Here is an 18,352-nt window from a genome sequence, read left to right on the forward strand (position 1 = left end):
CCCCGCGTCTCCAAGTGCTGTCTGGTGTTTTTTACTGGGATGCAACAGGCTTCTGCCTCTGAAGGGGCACAGTGCTGCTCTCTCAGCTGGACTTTGCCCTTCTGCCTAAGAAAAAAGCCCACAGCCTGGCAGGCAGGCAACTGAGCGCAACAGCGTTCTTGCCCCGGAGGACTTACTGTCACATCTAGGATACTTGAAAACTCCGTCCATGCACTGTACGCTAAATTCTTCATAGTTCGAAGTTCTTCGGTGCCACCACGATCTGCATTCAAAGTAAATATATTCCCCGGAGAGATAGCTGGACCTCCTTGACATTCTTGGCTGTAGCTTAATATTGTTGTCCTCCATATCACTCTCAAGCACCGTACACCTCCCTGGAAAACAAAAGCGCTTTGATTATTTGCCTGTAGACCGGACAAATGATCCTCTGATGCTACAGGTACCCGCTGACCCCCCGAAAGACGTGGGTGGCCCTTCCACAACTGCCCCCACCTCCACTAACACGCAGTGCAGGCGATGAAGGGCTACTGCTCGGCTCCCGCTCTTCAGCGCTGTGCAGCTGTTGGGTTTGGGGAAATCTGAGCGTGAGGCAAGCGTGAGCTTCCTTGCAGAGAAGCCCATGAAGGCCTGGGAAGGTCAGATGGGGCAAAGGAGGCACAGCCATGGCTGCAGAAGAGAGCCACGGCCGGACAGAGGCACGCTGGGGAAGAGTGCTGTGCAAAGAAGCAGGCCTGGGAGAACGGCTTCGGAGGAAATGGCGTCCTCCTCTTCAGTGCCACCACGGTAAGGGAAACAGGACTGTTTTTGTAAAGAATATGGACTGCATCCAAGAAATACTGCGCCCAGTTATCCCTCTGGACCTCTCCCAAAGCCAGGACGGGCTTCCGCCTCACACTACACAGCCCTCCAGGCCAAAGCCACACCTCAGGCCTCCCAAGGCCCACCTTCTTCTGAGATCACTCAGGCTCAGACTATTTTGCGGTGCACCACGGTGGCACAAGTCGCCTGCAAGACACACGAGTGGCCAGGGAGGGTGCGGGCACAAAAAAACCTGCAAGAAGGCGAGGAGATTCTGCAAAACCACTGAAGCAGCAGCGGGGGACCTTCATCACGGCACAAGCAACCCTGATTGATAGCTAACAACAGCTGGGCAGGCCCCGGGTCCCTTTCCAAGCAGTTCAGCCAGCTCACGTGTTCCAGAGGGTGGCTTTGGCGGGACACCTCCCATCACGGCCCACGGCTTTGCACAGCCTGGGGCTCTCGCCCTGTTTCCCCAGCCACCCTTCCTAAGGGCTTTCCTCTCAGCTGCCACAGTAAACACGCAACAAAGCAACAGAGAAGCAGCTGCCGACCGCGAGATGACTTACGACCCGGCTTGCAGTGTGGATACTCCAGCGTCCCCTCTATGCACTGTGCTCTGAATGGAGAAGATGCTGGGTCCGGCACATATCCTATTTTACACTGAAACTCAATAAAATCACCAGATCTTGAATACAGCTTGTTTCCTGAGATCCATTTCAGCTCAATATTATTTCTGTCCATATCCTCTTCAGATGCCGTACATGCCACTTGAAAAAGGGAAGAGCACATTGTCAGTCCACAGAGAGGCACCGCTGGTAATTGTTTCCCTAGAGCCTACAGAAGCCCAGCCTAATCACGCATTCTTCGTGGGGCAAAATGCTTTCAGCTCTTTGCTCTGGCCCTCTGATGCTTCAGGCAGGAAAGTTATTCGCATCAAAGCCTAAGGGAGAAAAGACTACGCCTAAGACAGCGGGCAGAACCATGGAGAGGCCCTTCCGCTCTGACAGTCACACAGGAGGCGATCCATCCACCGCTGAGGGGTGGGGAAAATCGCCAGGCAGCAGGGAACTTGCCCCCGCTCCGGTTTCCCGGGACCGCCAGGCACGCGGACGCATCCTCCCCTCTCACACTGACCCCACTGACCACAGCCACGTCCCCAGCTTCAGAGCCCTGCACAGCAATGGAGACCCCCACCCACAGGCTCACGCTTGAGCCAAACTCTCCTCCTCCTCCTGAATCCATCTCGGGAGGGCAGAGAGCGCGTGCCAGAGGGGACTCCGCTGGCAGACATCAAGAGGAATTTTGTCCTGGACAACGGAAGAACCCACCGCTGTTCTCCCCCCGTCAGCATCGCAGTCCCAGCACGACTGCTGCTTCACCAGCGGCACTGCAAGGGCCCTCGGAGGCCGGGAAAAAGGCAACAGGAGAGGTCACACCGATTTCTGCCGCGCAGCACACGCCTTAGCATACCTAAACAGACTGGGGGATTTGTCCACTGCCCCATAGCACATGTAATGTATTGAGGTCCTTCTAGGGTGTAGAAACTTGCACACTTGTACTCCAGAGTGGAACCTGGTGCATACTCTCGCAGTGGGAATGAAAGAAAGTCACCGTTCTCGATAGCTGGAGGTGGGCCGCATTTATCACCTCTCCCTGGAAGGAAATTTCGAAGCAGAGAGAAAGCCATCAGTATTTAACTGCAACGGAAGCCCGGCCACCAATACTGGCGGGCAACACCTTGGTAGTGCTCTGAGAGACCAGGAGGAAAGCAGCGAGAAAAACTGTCTCCTTGACACCAGAGAGCTGACACGCAAGAAAGAGCAAGAGCGAGCGTCTCGTTTCTCCTCTGCTGGCACGCACAACTACCAGCTCATCCAGCTGGCATCGCTGAAGTGTTTGCAGCTTCCAGCAGGGCTTTCTCCAGTACTACGCAATGGCACAGCGTGTTTGGCAGAGCTCTTTCTGCTGAAGAGCCTGACACCCACCTCCTTCCTCCGCTGCCTGAGCAGTGCGGGAAGGGAGAGAAATAGCACAGGAAACTGGGTAAGGAAGGAAATTCAGCAGATAGCGGGGGTACTAGGACACCAGCCAGAGGAACAGACTGCACCACTGGGGATTCATCAGTGAGAAGCAGAGAAAGGGAAGTACTTCTTTCTGCAGCAAGCTGTGAAATTGGGGAACTTCCAGCCACAGGCTGCTGTCGAGGCAGCAGGTTCAGAGAGGCATTAGAGAAAGCCAGGCACAAGAGCTCCACAAAGGAATCCTGAACAGATTAGGCAGCCCTGAAGCCTCCAACATCCCTGGCCCAGTCCCAGTCCCAGTTGTGGCTGCTGGGACAGCACAGCAGGAATGCACCTCAGCAAGCAGCCAGGAGGCTCAGGGGCTCTCCCTAAGCAGCTCTCCCACGTTCTCCTGCTTGACACACACTCCTTGGCCAAGAGTCCGCTGCTCCGACCAAGCGCGTCCTAAATCCTTACCTCTCTTGAGAAATGCTGGCGCTTTTCGTGTCAAGGCCCCTCTATCATGGGAAGCCCTCGCAACTTGACAGGGAGCAGACCAGGGTACCCTCGCGGTACCAGAGCTCTCGGGGCTGTGTGCTCCTTTCTGCCCGTGGCAGAGCTCCAGATTCCTCGTGTGCTCACCCTTGCCACAAGACTTGCTCTGAGCTCTGGCTATAGCCTGTGGCTGGGACATAGCACTGCAGGGAAGGGAAAGGTGAAGAGGAAGGACAGCCTGCTCTTCTGGGTCCTTTCACAAGGCCTCTTCTCCCAAGGACAAATGCCTGCACCGCCTGTCACCTGCCCTAGCAGGAACACGCTTGCTACAGATTCCCAGCTGTGGGGCATTTCTGCCTCCACGCGGTATCCTGGCTGCAGCGCAGTCCTCAATACCCTGCACTCGCTCAGCTGTCACCAGCTGCACGCCGTCCTTTGTGGATGCCCGAGAAGACTACGTGCGTGCATTTGTGGCCAACTTGCTTGCGCTTCCAAACGTTAGCTCCGATCTGATCTGATCCGAACTAAGCAAGGTGACTGCTGCGCTCTGTAATGGGATAGCCCTTGGGCTCTGCGCGTGCTTACCGCCCTCGGCAACGCCACGCGTGCAAGCATCGATCCAGCACGCCTGCGTTTTTAACCACTTTTGAAAGTTAGGCATCTTTTCTTCACAGATTTTTTAACCCACTCAAACAGCACACTGCTGCAAAGCCTGGCCTTCCAATGGGAAAAATTCAGAGAAGACTCAGACCCTTCAGTACCACTAACGACGCTCCTTACACTGGGCGCCACGTTCAGGAACCACAACATGGCCTTAATTCACCTGCCCTTTCTGCACCCTTCTCAGCTCTCAGCAGGGTGCTGTTTCAGTGCAACGCTGCCGCGTTGGTTCAGGTGCTGAAACTTTCTGCCTGTCCGAGGAAAACTCATGGGAGTATCCAACGCCTTCGGAAAGTCTTAGGCACCAGATTTTCACAGCCAGTTTCAACACGGCATCTGGGCACGCTGTTAGCTCACACCCCAAATCCTGCTGTCACTTGACGTCATTCTATGGCCTTCAATAGAGCAATGCATCTCCGCACCGACTGCACAGTTCGCTCCTCTCGATGCCAACCAGCAGGGAAGCTGTGGGCCTTGTTCTCAAAGGCAGACAGCAATAGTTCCTCCTCCCTGCTTGTCTCTGAGTGTGCCAGGGATGAGGCACTTCTGCGCAGTAGGCAGACTGAGATTTGGAGAAATCAGTGCCACCGAGCCAGCCTCGTGACAGTGTCACCAACAAGGTTTTGGCCCCAAAGAGCACCACTCTCCCCTTCAGACCCAAGCTGTAATGACAGTCTGGTAATAAGAACAGGCAAATTTTCATAGGCTTGGTATAAAGGTGGGGAGGGGGAAGGAGCGGGAGGGAGAGAGAGGGAGGGCTAAAGAGAAGGAGGGAGGTGGGGAGGGAGAGGGAGGGGTAGAGAGAAGGAGGCAGGGAGTACCTGTGCATGTTGGCAGCTTTGTCCAGGTCCCGTTCTGACAGGCTACCGTGGAATCCCCAGTCATCTGAAAACCTCGCCAGCATTGATACTGAGCTCGCTCCCCAGGCAAATACCTGGACTTTTTAACACCTTGAATTTTACCACCAACAATTTCGGCAGGTGGTTCACACGTCACATCTGAAAAGAGACGACAAAACCACTTTTGCAGGCACTGAGGTGTTCCCATATATATAACCTGCAGTGAGAGGAATCAGTCTCGTTACTCCTCAAGCCCTGCAATTTCTGTCGAGACCTTCTATTGCCTCATCCTTTTTTTCCCCCAGCCACAAGTCTGAAGAAGCTCAGCCTGGAAAGCAGTGGAAACAGCAATTTCCACAGCCACGACTGCCTATATTGCAACATGCTCTACCGTCAGCACGCTGCGACTTCTGCTGGCACCAGGGCCACTGCACTCCTGCTGTGGGGAGGGCTGTCCCCAGTGGGTCACAGCTCCAAGAGTTCGCAATGGAGAGAGCAAGGGGTGGTGGGGCGACAACGGCAGCAGAACACTCTTTCTGGGTCTCTCATGGCACAGCAGGATCAACGAGAGCTACTAGAAAAACCTAGTGTTTCTGCAGCTCCACCTTACGGCACAAGAAGCCACATGAGTCTTCTTGCGAGCCCACATCCTTCCGCGGGAAATGCTGGCATTCCTGAAAATCACGGAGGTAGCAGCAGAGCTGGCACTCTGCTGAACAGCAGCACTCTGGAGCACCAGCAGCGCTGGAGGAGCTTGTCAGCCTGCGTCGCTCACGGACGGGCAAGTGGGTTCGGCTCTGTGGGGGCGCGAGAAAGCTGCTCACCCTGCAGCCACGGCGTGGGACAGGGGATAGGAGCACAGCACAATTCCTCTTCACAGGGAAAAATGCTCGTCTCATTTCATAGCCCTAGGACATCTACACGCTTTCGCTCTGGAGTCTCTGCTGGGATCTGCATCAGTCAGAGTGGAGCTTTGGAGTGGAGTAGCGATTTCTGTCCCCAACTACATCCTCCCGTGTCCATACTCCCAGAGACAAGAGCCCTTATGCATCATTCTGCTGAAGTTCCAAACAATGGCATCCTCCGGGGAAATACAGTATCGCGTAGAAGCATGCCAAATGGGCAAAATTTAGGCCCAGTTTCTTCTTCTTCTTCTTCTTCTTTTTTTTTTTTTCGGTGTGTGTGTTGTTGATGAAACAGTCTGGCTAAGCCAAATTCAAGTTCTGTGCTGCTGTGCAAGAGAGGAACAGCCAGTACAAGGTTGTGGTACACAAAGGAAGCAGCAGTATAAAAGATAACATCACTGATGTATTCAAGCAAAAATACAATCCCCTGTAGGCTAACAGGAAGCATGAAAGTAAGACCTCCTACCTCTGCAAGTTGGTTCTTGTGACCATTTTCCATTTGTACAAGTGATATAATTTACACCCATAAGCTGAAAATTGGTTTCACATTCATACTGCACTGTGGCACCAGGCAGATATCTCTCCTGTTGACTGCTCGCAATAGAAGCCCTGGGAACTTCAGGTGGGGCTCCACAGCTAACATCTGAAAAGAGAAGTGCATTTAAGAATAGGAGCACAGCAGTATTTTTGTCACAGAATACTGCCTTATGGAACACCATTATTCTTCATGAGCAACAACTGTTTGCCTAATTCAAGATACTAGGATTTTTAACCTGCAATGTTTCACCAGACAAAATTCTTTTTCCCTGTAGTAACTAAAAGGAGACAAGGACTTGCAGAGGTTGGCTGAATGAACGGACTGACGCTGTACTGCATGGTGTGTCAAAGGGCTGGAGACTGAAGGTGGTTTGTTTACTATGTGAAGTTACTTTCAAAAATTGATCTTCTCCATGAAATGAAAATACAATCCACTGTTCTAACAGTTATCTCATTCTTTGTAGCCAGTGCCCATTCTTCTATAACCCTCTCTCTGCTTGTCTTAGCAGCGTAGCTGGGCAGCTACAAGGTTCCGCCCAGACCCAGAAGGGGAGTAGATACCATTGCTGAACTCTCTTGCTTGCTGCTTCTCAGGAGCCAGACACAAAGACTTGTAGCAGTCACCTGTTGACCCTGCTGGCCTCACCCGCCTGCGTGCATGGGTCAATGTTATTTTAGTTAACTTCATCAAAGACCAAGGAGGATCATCAACTATTTACAAGTAGAGCCTATACCTTCACAGAAGGGTGGTGCTGTCCAGTTTCCTGCTCTGCAAATAATTTCTGGAGAGCCAACAGTCAGGAACCCTGGATCACACAGGTAGCGAACAGTTTCACCAGGCTCATATATTTTCTTGTTTCTTCCTTCAATTTGGGCATTGGCAACTTTTGGAATACTTCCACATGACACTTCTGAAAAGATAACGCACATTTGATACTTTGATAATGTGGTATTCGTAGAACAGGTGTAATGACCCCCCAAAGACATGCTTAACAGAGCCTTCTCTAACACTGGGATGGTCACCCACTGACAGTGGATAAAGGCAGCACATGGAATATAAAAGGTAGCATACAGAAAATTAAGTCATTACTCAAAATAGACAAGGACTTCAACCACTAAGAAGATTCTAATCCTGTCTCTAGACATGCATGTCATTCCTTGCTGTTAAGAAATTCCGGTAGAGGCTTCTATCCCTAATCTTACAGAAGTGATTTCCATCACAGAAGCACCAAAGCCATTGCTAGTCACTAACAGACTTTGTGCGAAACAGATCCTTGGATTGTAGGCACTTGCCTGTGACTCATATGGCAGAGACAGAAACTGAACCAAGATCTGCAATTATCATCTTTTACTATTCAGGCTCCAATATAAAATAATTTCAAATTCACTGCTAAGTGCACTTCAAAAAAAGTTGTTTGATATTACCAATGCATGTAGGAGTAGAAGTCCAGTTTCCCATAGAACAAGTTATCTCCGATTGTCCATCTAATATGAATCCAGAACGAGAAACGTACTTAAATTTAGCACCAGCCAGATAAGTTGTTCTCCCTTCTTTTTCCACCCTTGAATTTTCATTTTCCAGCCTGGAAACTTCAGCACATTCTACGGGTTGTGGTGGCAAACATGGCTTTTCTTCACATCCAAAAAAGAAAGAGGAAAGAACAAAGGCAATTAATATTCCAAAGATATATGCAGTATAAATCTAAAAAAAGAAAACCCAAATAAACAAAATTTAAGTCACTTGAAAGTAAGATGAAGAAATATTTAAGATACAGAATAACAACAGAGCTCCAGCCCCCTCTGCTTCCTATATAGGCTGTCTTTTTTTTTTTGTCACCTACTTTAGAGCGATTTTCCCACTCATACCAAGAAGACAGGATTACAACCTTTGAGAGACAAACAGGGGAATTTTCATAGGCAGAGAAGCAGAGAAGACATTATCTTGTTGCAGGATACTGAAAGACAGTTTCTAGAATTGTAACTAAGCTACTTCTTTCCGCCACCAGACAGGGTGGTGTTTTTCCACCAAGACTGAGGGGTTTTCTGCTGACATGATGAAAACACCACAGGAGAGGGCTTATGAAGCATTATAACATACTTCCTGACACTTACAGTGTTTTAAATCCCTATCTAGCTGTCTCTCTCAATACTTTCTTCTCTTATATTACAGTGGAGTGGGGGGATTTATGTTATTCCATATAGTGTGCGTTTTTTGTTATCTGTACATCAGGTTTTATCATCTGACTCGTCAAGTAGAAAATGTATCTTTGCATTGAATTCCACAAGACAAAAGATCTCATTAATGTCAAAATTGTCCTTGTTCAGCAAGAACAGCAGCTGGAATTGGGAATTTTATTTCACTAAAATTTATTTTATGAAGAGTTCAAACAAATTTAAATTTCTGAAACTACTTTCCTCCCTTATCAGCAGAGATGGAGGCTCCAAAAGCAATGAAAGAGAAGAGAAACTGTGTGGCATCAGAATTTTCCAGCTTAAAAATACAGACAGGCATGGCATATCATGCACATCAGTTACCAGCTGGCACCTGGTGCCGGTCCTGTGCTTATCTCTCTACTACTCATTTCTCAAAATCTTTCCATCACCTCTTAATGAAGTTTTGCCAATGAGATATTATCTGCAGCAGTAATATTTTAATCAGTTGGTTCACAGAAGGGATTCTCAGCATGGTTTAGAACAGGTGGCCAGATTTATGCCTTATTATTTATACTGTGAGGGATATATTGTTTATATAAGAGGGAAAGGCCAGAAGAAGGCGAGAAATCCAGAAATTGTCTAGGAAAGAATAAAGATAAAAAGAACTACAGTCTGCTACTGCTAGTGCTAAAATAAAATAAAATAAATAATAAAAAAAAGATTTTCACCAGGATACTATTAAAGACCCCCAGTCAAAATTGAGACTCCATTTTGCAATACACTAAAGGAATAACTCAAGACATAGTTCCCTGAGGAACTACCTGAAAGTTTTACATGCCACCTTAGATAAGTCTGTTTAATTAAGAAGACTTCCTGCCCAACAGTTGGTACTTTTTTTTTTTTTTTTTTTTTTTTTTTAGAAATTTAGATACTATTGCTTTTCTGCAGTTATTTGTTCTTCACACTGTTAGCAAATATAACTTTATTTTCTTGCTAATGGTGACTGTTAAGCTATAGTAACATAAATTTGTAACAATATAAACAGAAAAAAAATGCACTACTGACCAATACAGCGCGGTGGTGATTGCCATTTCCCATGTATACATGTTATTTCATTCACACCATCAAGCTGGAAATTCTTCAGACATGAAAATATTACTTTACTCCCATTCTTGTAATTTGTTTCAGCTGCTATCTGTTGAGCACCAGGCAGCTGAGGTGGAGGTGGGCATGAATTCTCAGCTAAGGACACATCTTCATTTTATAACAGAACATAAGACAGAGTAGAAACAGTTCATCACAGATTACAATATTGATAACCAAGAAAACACCAGCATTATGTAATTCTTCAGCAGCTATCTCAAGCTTTAAGTAATATCATAATCATTTTGTATTGCACCCAAAACACCTGAGTTGCCTACAGATGCTCAGATACTGTAAACTCCATAAAAAAGAGTCAGAAAAATACATGATCAATATATTTTTGTGTGTGACAACTGTAGTGCCTCCTTTCCCTAACCCACAGCTGCATACTTTTACCTATCTTGTGTGCTTGCCCTGGCTTTCTCTGTATAGTGAGCTACTACAGGAAAAAATGACAGGGTTTCTGGGGTTCTTTGGGGTTTTCAGTTTGTTTGCTTGGTTAGTTTTGTTTTTTGGCAACCTTATTGCACAGTAGAGCTAAATAAGCACCAGTAAAGGGAGCAAAGAAACAAAACTGAATTTTGCCACTCCAGGAACAAGGGACTGTTCCTGCCACTGGAAACAAAAACGGAGAGGAAAGAGACAGAGTTCCTCAAAGAAGGAGGAGACTTGGAGAGCCGGATTTCTTGCTTCTAGTGGTCCCAGCAAACTGGGAAAGTAGGGACATTTGGGGCATGTTCCTTCAAGCAGCTGCGGCTCTGTGTACTTCTCTCACTTCTGTGCATCATCACCCGTGATGTGGTGAAATCAAAGCAGTCAGTGAGGCCATGACTGTTTTCACAGTCCTAGTACTCCACTATCAAAGGCAATATATCCTGTTTTGCCTACACGTAAAGCTAGCTCCACAGGCATCTGACTTTTGGTATGTATTGGATAAGGGCAATGTCCTCTAGGTCTGTGCTTTGCATTGGCCAACTCAACTTCTTTCTTATTGTTTCACTAGGAAGTAAGTGTAAAAAAAGAAGGAAAAAGAACAATCAGGAATAGAAAAGCTTTGAACTTTTATAGGAAATAAAAGGAACTCTGTCTGAAGCATGAGCTATGGGCTACTCATCTGCACTCGCGTAAATCTCTTTCAAAGAACTATGCTTAAATTTATCACTGCACCCATTTTTCACATTAGAAGTAGTTGATTTTTCTGCTCCAGTTGTTAGAGATCAATAAAAGTCTGCCTCACTAAAATAGTATGTCTCGAACTCCAGTTAACTGTTCAAATTTCAGATGATTCCCATTATTACATGACTACCCTTTAGCATATAACTGGCTAAGCATATATATATGCTTATATATATATATATATATATAAAAATATATATATAAATATATATATATAAAAGCATTTCCATTTCAAACTAGTGGCACATTTATGCTGAGAAGATTTAACAATTAGCATTTAGCATTCCTGGAGAAAAAGAAAAAACTGTACGTCAATATAAAGACATACCAATGCATTCAATCTCAGGCGACCATTTTCCAAACATACAAGTTGCGTTTTTAATACTGTTGCCATTTGATTTACATATATAATATATAACTTTGTGAACTCCAGTCTCCTTATTTGACTTGGTAACATATTCAGTATTCTCTATCTCAATATCCACTGGAGGTGCACAGTTTTGAGATAGATCTAAATAAAACCCAACACAAACAGTTAAAAAATAGACTTAGTGAGGCTAATACTTAAGTATGCATTTACTGCTAAAGAGGCCATCAGTTTTATGATGCATGTCCATGTGAAAATGTTTTATTTACTGTAGTCTTAAATAACTCCAAAGATTCCTAGATGACAGAATGATTCTCTGTTCCCACTATTTAAAGCACACTCACAAAGTAATTATTTTTAAGTTGACCGGATTCCTTTTGTTATGTTCAGTAATAGAAAAACTAAGCACTCTTTTTCTAAGTCATAACAGGGTCTTGTGTCCTTGACTTGTGCTTCTGAGAGTCATAACACAAACTACTTGTGAAAGGTCAGCAAACTGTGTTCTATGCTAGATTCAATCCTCAACGTAACTGTAAATAAAGGAACGATGTATTCAAATCACCGATGAATATAAAAGCACTTCTGAAGAAAGGGGAAATGAAAGTAGGGCACATCATAAAACTGTAAACTGTATTCTGTTACACCTAAGGAAAGTGCTGGAGTAGTTTATCCCACCCGAGACTTCTTCCTGAACAGTATCACCTTTTTACCATTGACTCTAATGCAGTTATTTCTTTCTACTTGGGCAGAGGGTTTGTTTTACATTTTGTTTTTTTTTTAAATTATAGTTTCAATAATATATACTGTGAAACTAAATGAGAAGATTAGAAAAAGGAGAGAAAACCACACATCAGAAATGAAAAAACACAATCCATGCAAAAATAGCAGCAGAGCATGGGATTAGTCTAGCACATTGTGGCTATTACTATGGCTTTTAATTTCCGTTATGATTTTAAAATAGCAAAGTGGTACTTGAAGACATAAAATTACAACTAAATAACAAAACTGGCATGCTACATTATTGCTTGTATGTTCCAAGGCATCTAAAGGGTCTTTATTGGGCAAATGGACAGAAACTTACTGCTGAAAGGCCACAGTACACCAAAGATAACTCCATATTTGATTCTACCCACCATTAAAAGGTCCACTTCCTTCTATAAAACTACCTACAGTGTTTAGAAATTGGTAGGTGTAGAGTCTTTCCAGGATCAAGGACATGATCATATTTAAAGGGGAGTAAATAGAAAAATTAGTTGAAACGTCTGACACAAGTGTTTCTGGCTACATATTGACTAGTGAATTCCTTTCAACTTTGAACAGAATTATGTTATTCCCCCATCTGAAATTTTATAAAAATGTTATAGAAATAGACTACCTCCTCCACAATAAGGTAAAGGTTTCCACTCTCCATTAAGACATTTTATTTTCTTTCTCGCACGAACTGTTGAGCCTCGTTTACATCCATAATGTATTTCATCACCATGAGAAAACTGAGTTTGGTTTTGCTGATGAAGAACCACATTTGGAATATAGGAAGGCGATACACATGTCCTATTACCCTCTGTGGAAGAAAGCAGAAGTATTCCACAATAATATTGGTGCCATATATGATTATTTGAAAGAACTTAAATAAAAATAATTATATTTGCATTTGGTGAGTCACACCTACTCCTATTATTTGTAAAAATTGAACTCCTACAGAGCTGGAGGATACAAATATATTTTAGTCATATTACTGAGTCCCTCACCTCTCTGCTCCTTTCCTTCTCTCTCACTGTGGCAACCACACAGCATGCTCCAGAACTCAAATTTAACTAAAGTAATTTCACAAACTGTGATTTTCACAGGTACATAAACTCTAAAATGTAAGAAAATCTTCAATTAATGCAGTATTCTTGAGTTCTTACAGTTACCAGTCAGCATATTTGATTATATACACACACATCTGTAACATGCTTTCAATTAGTACCATTATTACAAGGACTGAAAATCACTGCAACATCACTTAGAGGGCTGCATGGCTGTCACCTCTTGTGATAATTGTAGTTCTTGGTTTGGGCTGTCACTGTTGCTGTGATAGTGATGGCAAAGGGTAGTGGCTTGCACTGGATATACGAGAGCAGCATGGCAGTAGTTCATTTGAGGGAGGACAAAGTGGGGAGAAGGAGGTGTGGGCTGCTCTCTGTAGGGGAGAGAGAAGACACATGATAAAGGAAAAAATTGGAATTGAGCAACTTTCCATTCAAATTTGGGCCACTCTTGTTTTAAACTAGGCTTTGTGGATCAAAGTCAGTAAAGTATTGAAAAGACGCCAGCAGTGGGGCTTGTATATGGACAGGACAAACCAGTTCATAAGAAAAATAGTATTGCTTGCTTGCTTGCTTCCTTCTTTTTCTTTCTTTCTCTCCCTCTTTCTTTCTTCCTTCTTTTTTCTTTTTCCTTCCTCCTTTCCTTCCTTCCTTCTTTTTTTTCTTTTCTCTTTTTCTTTTTCTTTCTTTCTTGTTCTGCTGTATCTTGCTCCATAAGAACATTCCCAATTTTTCTTCACAGATTTTCATTTATAATATTTCAATCTACTTTCAATCTACATCGAATTACAAATTTCTCACAAATAAGAGAGTTCTATAAATTGCCAGTGCAAGAGGGAAGAGATGACCATTGTTCATCAACAGATTCTATCTCCTTTGATACACTCATTTTAAATTTGTTGTTGCATTCATATTCTGCTCTATCCCCATGCTGATACTGTTTCACAAAGTCATCGATAACACTTCCATTGGTAATCTCGGGTGGAGGTGCACTACCTCTGGGGTCCACTGAAATCAAGAGCTCAAACCTATGCTCTGAAGTCAGTACTTTCAGAACAATTATATGTAAACTGCAACAAAAAAGCCCTGAATTTGTTGTTTAATGTTATAAAAATCCTTAAAACTGGTTGAACAGGTCATTGGTTTATGCCTCCGAAAATCCAGATTCATGTTCAGCTGGAGATCACAGACAGACATGAATAACCCTGCCTCAGTCTACTATCTTATTTCCATGCACTACTACTTACTATGATAAAAAAGTGGTATATGAAACTAACCTAGTTTTAAGAGAAGTGTTACACGCATTGTGACTCTCATAGCTTGTGATACAGTATTTTTCAAAAATGAAAATTCTGCAAGGGTTTGTTCATCCTATGAATGAAACTGAGGAATTTCACAAGGAAAACCCTTCACTGAGTTTTGCTTGGGTCCAGCTCTGTATTATCTCCAAAACAGTTCTTCTCTTAAACACTTTATTATCAGAAAAAGGAACATAGGGTAAAATATCTGACAGGTGTCAACCCTAGGCAGTGGCAGAAATTATTTAGAATAGAGTAAGAGAGGCTATTACTCAGATGAGTCACTCCTGCTTGCTAGATTCTACACTTTTTATTCCTCTGTGAATAACAGATTTTTTATATTACAGTCAACTGTCTGAGTAGAATTTTGTACAAGCCATTTACCAGTTCACTGTCAGTTATCAGAGAACTCTAACTGGCATAACTAAAGCTAACATAATAAAATCAAATAGAAAAATAGTTGAGCTGACTTCCAGGAAAAATGTTACAGACATTCAATGTTTTGAGACACTGAAAAGTGAATACTGGAAGTTGAGATGTTCAGAACCTTTCAGAAGAAACAGCAAAATACTATGGATCTGAAGACGACCAGTTCCTATCCTTTTAGAAAGGAGGTTGGGGTAATTGTTTTTGGGAGCAAGACTAGTGTACAGAAGCTGCTCACAGAAGTGTTGGGGACCCTGATATTTTAATACATTTCCTACTAAAATAAAGTTAATAGAAGAATTACCTTTACATATTGGTGGTGATGGAAACCATCCAAAGTAATAGCACTGAGCAGAGGAAGGTCCCACTCTTACGTAATTTCTTGCACAAATAAATCTCACAACTTTTCCGTTGTGATATTTACTCTCCCTGGGGGAAACAATTCCATTGGGCAGTACCAGCATTTCACATTCTATTGCTATGAAGAAAGAAAAAACATTTTAACATACAGCTTAAAACTACAAGAACTATACAAAATACTACTGACTAGAGCAAAGCCATAAAAAGTCTTAAAAAAGCTTCTCAAAGTTTAAACAGTTACACTGATTAGCAAACACACAAAAATTTTTACCAAGACACTTGGGCTCTGGAATCCATTCACCACTTATGCCACATTTTGCAGTACCAGTTGTCATATTATTTGCAGTTTGATATCCATCTGAGCATGTATACTCAAGTGTATCTCCCGGCAGGAACACAGTTTTATTTGTGTGATAATTCAAAGTCTCATGATGAGGTATTTTACATAGTTCTGTAGAATTAAACAAAGTTAGTACATTTTGTGAACCAGAAATAATGCCCTTTGAATCTTCATTACTCTACGTATTTTACTGTGTGTTAGTCTAGTGAACTATTCAGCGTATTTAAAACAGTAAAAATTCTACATTGAAGAACGTGGGTATAGAATATGTTAAGGAGTGCATTCACATTAAATCTATTGCGCTAAGTTTCAGAAATATGTGTCGAGAAGTAATGTCTGACATAAACGTTTATTCCCTAGATTTTATTCCTTTCCTTCTTTTGCTATACTATGTAATACTGCTATTGGTGTCACTTCATACACATTGTACCCATGTTCCCCATGGCCATTTGAAAGGGGGGTCGAGAAAGAAAACCAAAACATAAAATTCAGCTAAAGGCAGTCTGAATTAAAAGGACAATATAAAATAGCAACTGAAACTGGCAGTGATTGGACTGATATAATCCCCAGGCTCATGGCCATTTCTTCCAAAGCCTTCTCCTCACTAGTGTGAAAGGTGCTCATCTACTAGTCCACAAGAAGGGAGAACCAGCACTAAGTTTGAAGAAGACAGTAGACATCTTCCCTGGTTACTCAATTCTCTTTTTCTTTTCGCTATTTATTTCTTTGAGCCCCAGAAAGACCTGTCTCCAGAGGCTCAGTCATCTACTTGAGTTTCCCTCTCCCAAGCAGAGGGAGAAACTGTACTGATCTAGATGACAAAAACCAGAATACATAGGACATCTTATCTGTGCCACTGACAATGACAGTGAACTCTGAAGCCTTTATGCTACTCACTATTGCACTTTGGAGGAGGTGTCCAGCCACTCTCTTGACACTGTATCTGTCCTTCTTCTTGTCCTTCTGCAGTTACATAGTTCGTATGACACCTATATTTTATCTTCTCCTGTAAATGAAATGTTGTCTTTCTCACGATGAAATAACCATTGGCAAAATCAATACGCTGGCATATTTCTAAAACAGAAAGACAGAATTTCTTCCAGATAAACATTGCTAAACTATATGCTTACAATACACATAAGAAGGAGTACAAATGAAAACAGCAGTAAGGTTTAGAACATATTTAAGAGCACATTTTCTGCCTCTGCATTGAGCTCTCTTCCTGAGGGAAAACTGCAAAAGGGAAGAGTTCATTTATCAACTGGTACAGCACATACAGGAACAGACCAGGGCCAGGGTTTGATCCACAGCAATCTTTTAAGCTACCAAGACTGTATGTCCACATCTGGTCTCCACTGGCCATGAAATTCATGTTAGACATGTACTATGCAGTGCATGCATAGAGACCTAAGCGCTGGAGGAGCTTGTGACCATATTGCAAGTGAGCCACTCCAGAGGTCACCTCATGGTGTTCAAATAAAACCTCGGTTCTATCATTGAGATATCTTTCAGAATAATCCAGTGGTGTACTACAGGACTAAAGCAAATTTGTATGAAGAAACCCCTTCTTGCACACTAAATTGTTATTATAGATGCACTCAGTGTTGCACATGATGTCACAGTCATTTGGGATATATTGTTTAAGCTAATCTAACAGGATGAAAATCAGTCACCTTGGTTAGAGGTTATCATCTTGTACTCTGGGAAAAAACTTCTGCAGTATGTTCTGTGTTCTAAAGTCATTTTTTGAAGGAGTTGCTTCATTTCAGGGAATTAACATTATAATAAATTGCAGTATTTATGTATTAGAGAGTCAAATAAATAAAGACATGGAAAAATTAAGACTTTGAGGAAGACTGAAAGATGCATTTGAATGTTGGAGGTGGAGGGAATGATACTTCAGTGCAACAGCTCTACACCAGAGATGCCCACTACTGCCTAACACTCGAAATTATACAACTTTATTTTGCTTGCTCATGACTACGTCAAATGCTCAGTGGCTGTCCAAAACATTCTCTGACACGTGTCTCTCTCTGGCTGGTAGAGTTTTCTAAAAAAGGTATTTTTTACAGCTTCAGGGAAGGATGTTAGGCTGAATTATTTCCTCTATCTATACAGAATTATCATCTAAAGTATGTTAAGTTTCTGTAAGAAATTCTAGCAATTTCAGGCTTGGAAGAAGTACGGTACAAAACCTCTAAACAGAATTAGCAGCAGTAATCTTCCTATTCTCCCTTGGAATAATGCCACTTGGAAATGAAGCAAGAGAAATAGGGATCACGTGGCATAGCTAGAGACTAAAATGAAACGGATAGGCTGCAGAAACAGAATGATTGCTATTTACTATATTTTTGCCCTATTGTGCTAGCCAGGATTTTACTACTGAAGACAAAGAGGATATCACTCCCATCCCAGAGCTTACATTCTAGAGATCAGAATAAATCATGTGTGAATATTTTACAGTTACATTCTGCAAGCTGTACAGCACTGACCTCAAAAGCAGGCGGGGATGTGACAAGTCAGCTGCCAGAATCACAGAACTGTGTTTTGAGTTGTAGAGCACCTGGAATTAGACTTATCTTAAGCAGTGGCGATGGATTAACGTGCCAGATGTGATGAGTGATTTTTTGCTTTTAGCTAGGAACCCTGATAAAACTTAAGCGCTACTCACTCTGACGGATGCATCTTGGAAGAGGTGACCAATCATTCTCTGTGCATGTAATTTCACCATCTTGATTTTCAGGACTATAGTAGTTCTTGCAGGCATATCTAATTCTTTCACCTTCCTTGTAAACACTCCTCTGTTCGTGTAGGAAATAACCATTTTCCAGCCGTCTAATTTGACATAGTTCTAAAGAAAAAAGGTAAGCACATTTAACCACTGTAATTCATACAACTAAGATTGAGGAAAATCAAGTTAGGAAGCTAGGAAAATAGTTACTGAAGAAAGAGTCCTCCTAACATCTTCCTCCAGAAGAAATTCATGCTCGAAGCTAAATCAAAGCATGTTTTCTTTCACTGCCCTAGGATTAATGAATCAAAG

General features: G+C 43.1%; 1 protein-coding gene across 3 annotated transcripts in view; it reads right to left on the reverse strand.

Annotated features, from left to right (window-relative positions):
* Positions 1-18,352, reverse strand: part of CFH (complement factor H) — a 37,550-nt gene that overhangs the window by 1,150 nt on the left and 18,048 nt on the right. Inside the window, exons 9-22 of one of the 3 annotated variants that reach the window (XM_062581298.1) lie at positions 17,981-18,160; positions 16,207-16,383; positions 15,241-15,420; positions 14,914-15,087; positions 12,453-12,638; positions 11,039-11,221; positions 9,457-9,645; positions 7,663-7,869; positions 6,972-7,145; positions 6,167-6,343; positions 4,778-4,954; positions 2,272-2,454; positions 1,368-1,568; positions 177-374 (exon numbers count right to left, since the gene is read on the reverse strand). In XM_062581298.1, the coding sequence (XP_062437282.1) occupies positions 177-374; positions 1,368-1,568; positions 2,272-2,454; positions 4,778-4,954; positions 6,167-6,343; positions 6,972-7,145; positions 7,663-7,869; positions 9,457-9,645; positions 11,039-11,221; positions 12,453-12,638; positions 14,914-15,087; positions 15,241-15,420; positions 16,207-16,383; positions 17,981-18,160 (2,586 nt within the window). Of the gene's footprint in view, positions 1-176; positions 375-1,367; positions 1,569-2,271; positions 2,455-4,777; positions 4,955-6,166; positions 6,344-6,971; positions 7,149-7,662; positions 7,870-9,456; positions 9,646-11,038; positions 11,222-12,452; positions 12,639-14,913; positions 15,088-15,240; positions 15,421-16,206; positions 16,384-17,980; positions 18,161-18,352 lie in introns of all 3 variants that reach the window. The other 2 variants (XM_062581297.1, XM_062581299.1) reach the window with 2 other exon arrangements.

This window comes from Rhea pennata, chromosome 8 (assembly GCF_028389875.1).
Source record: "Rhea pennata isolate bPtePen1 chromosome 8, bPtePen1.pri, whole genome shotgun sequence".
NCBI classification, from domain to species: Eukaryota; Metazoa; Chordata; class Aves; order Rheiformes; family Rheidae; genus Rhea; species Rhea pennata.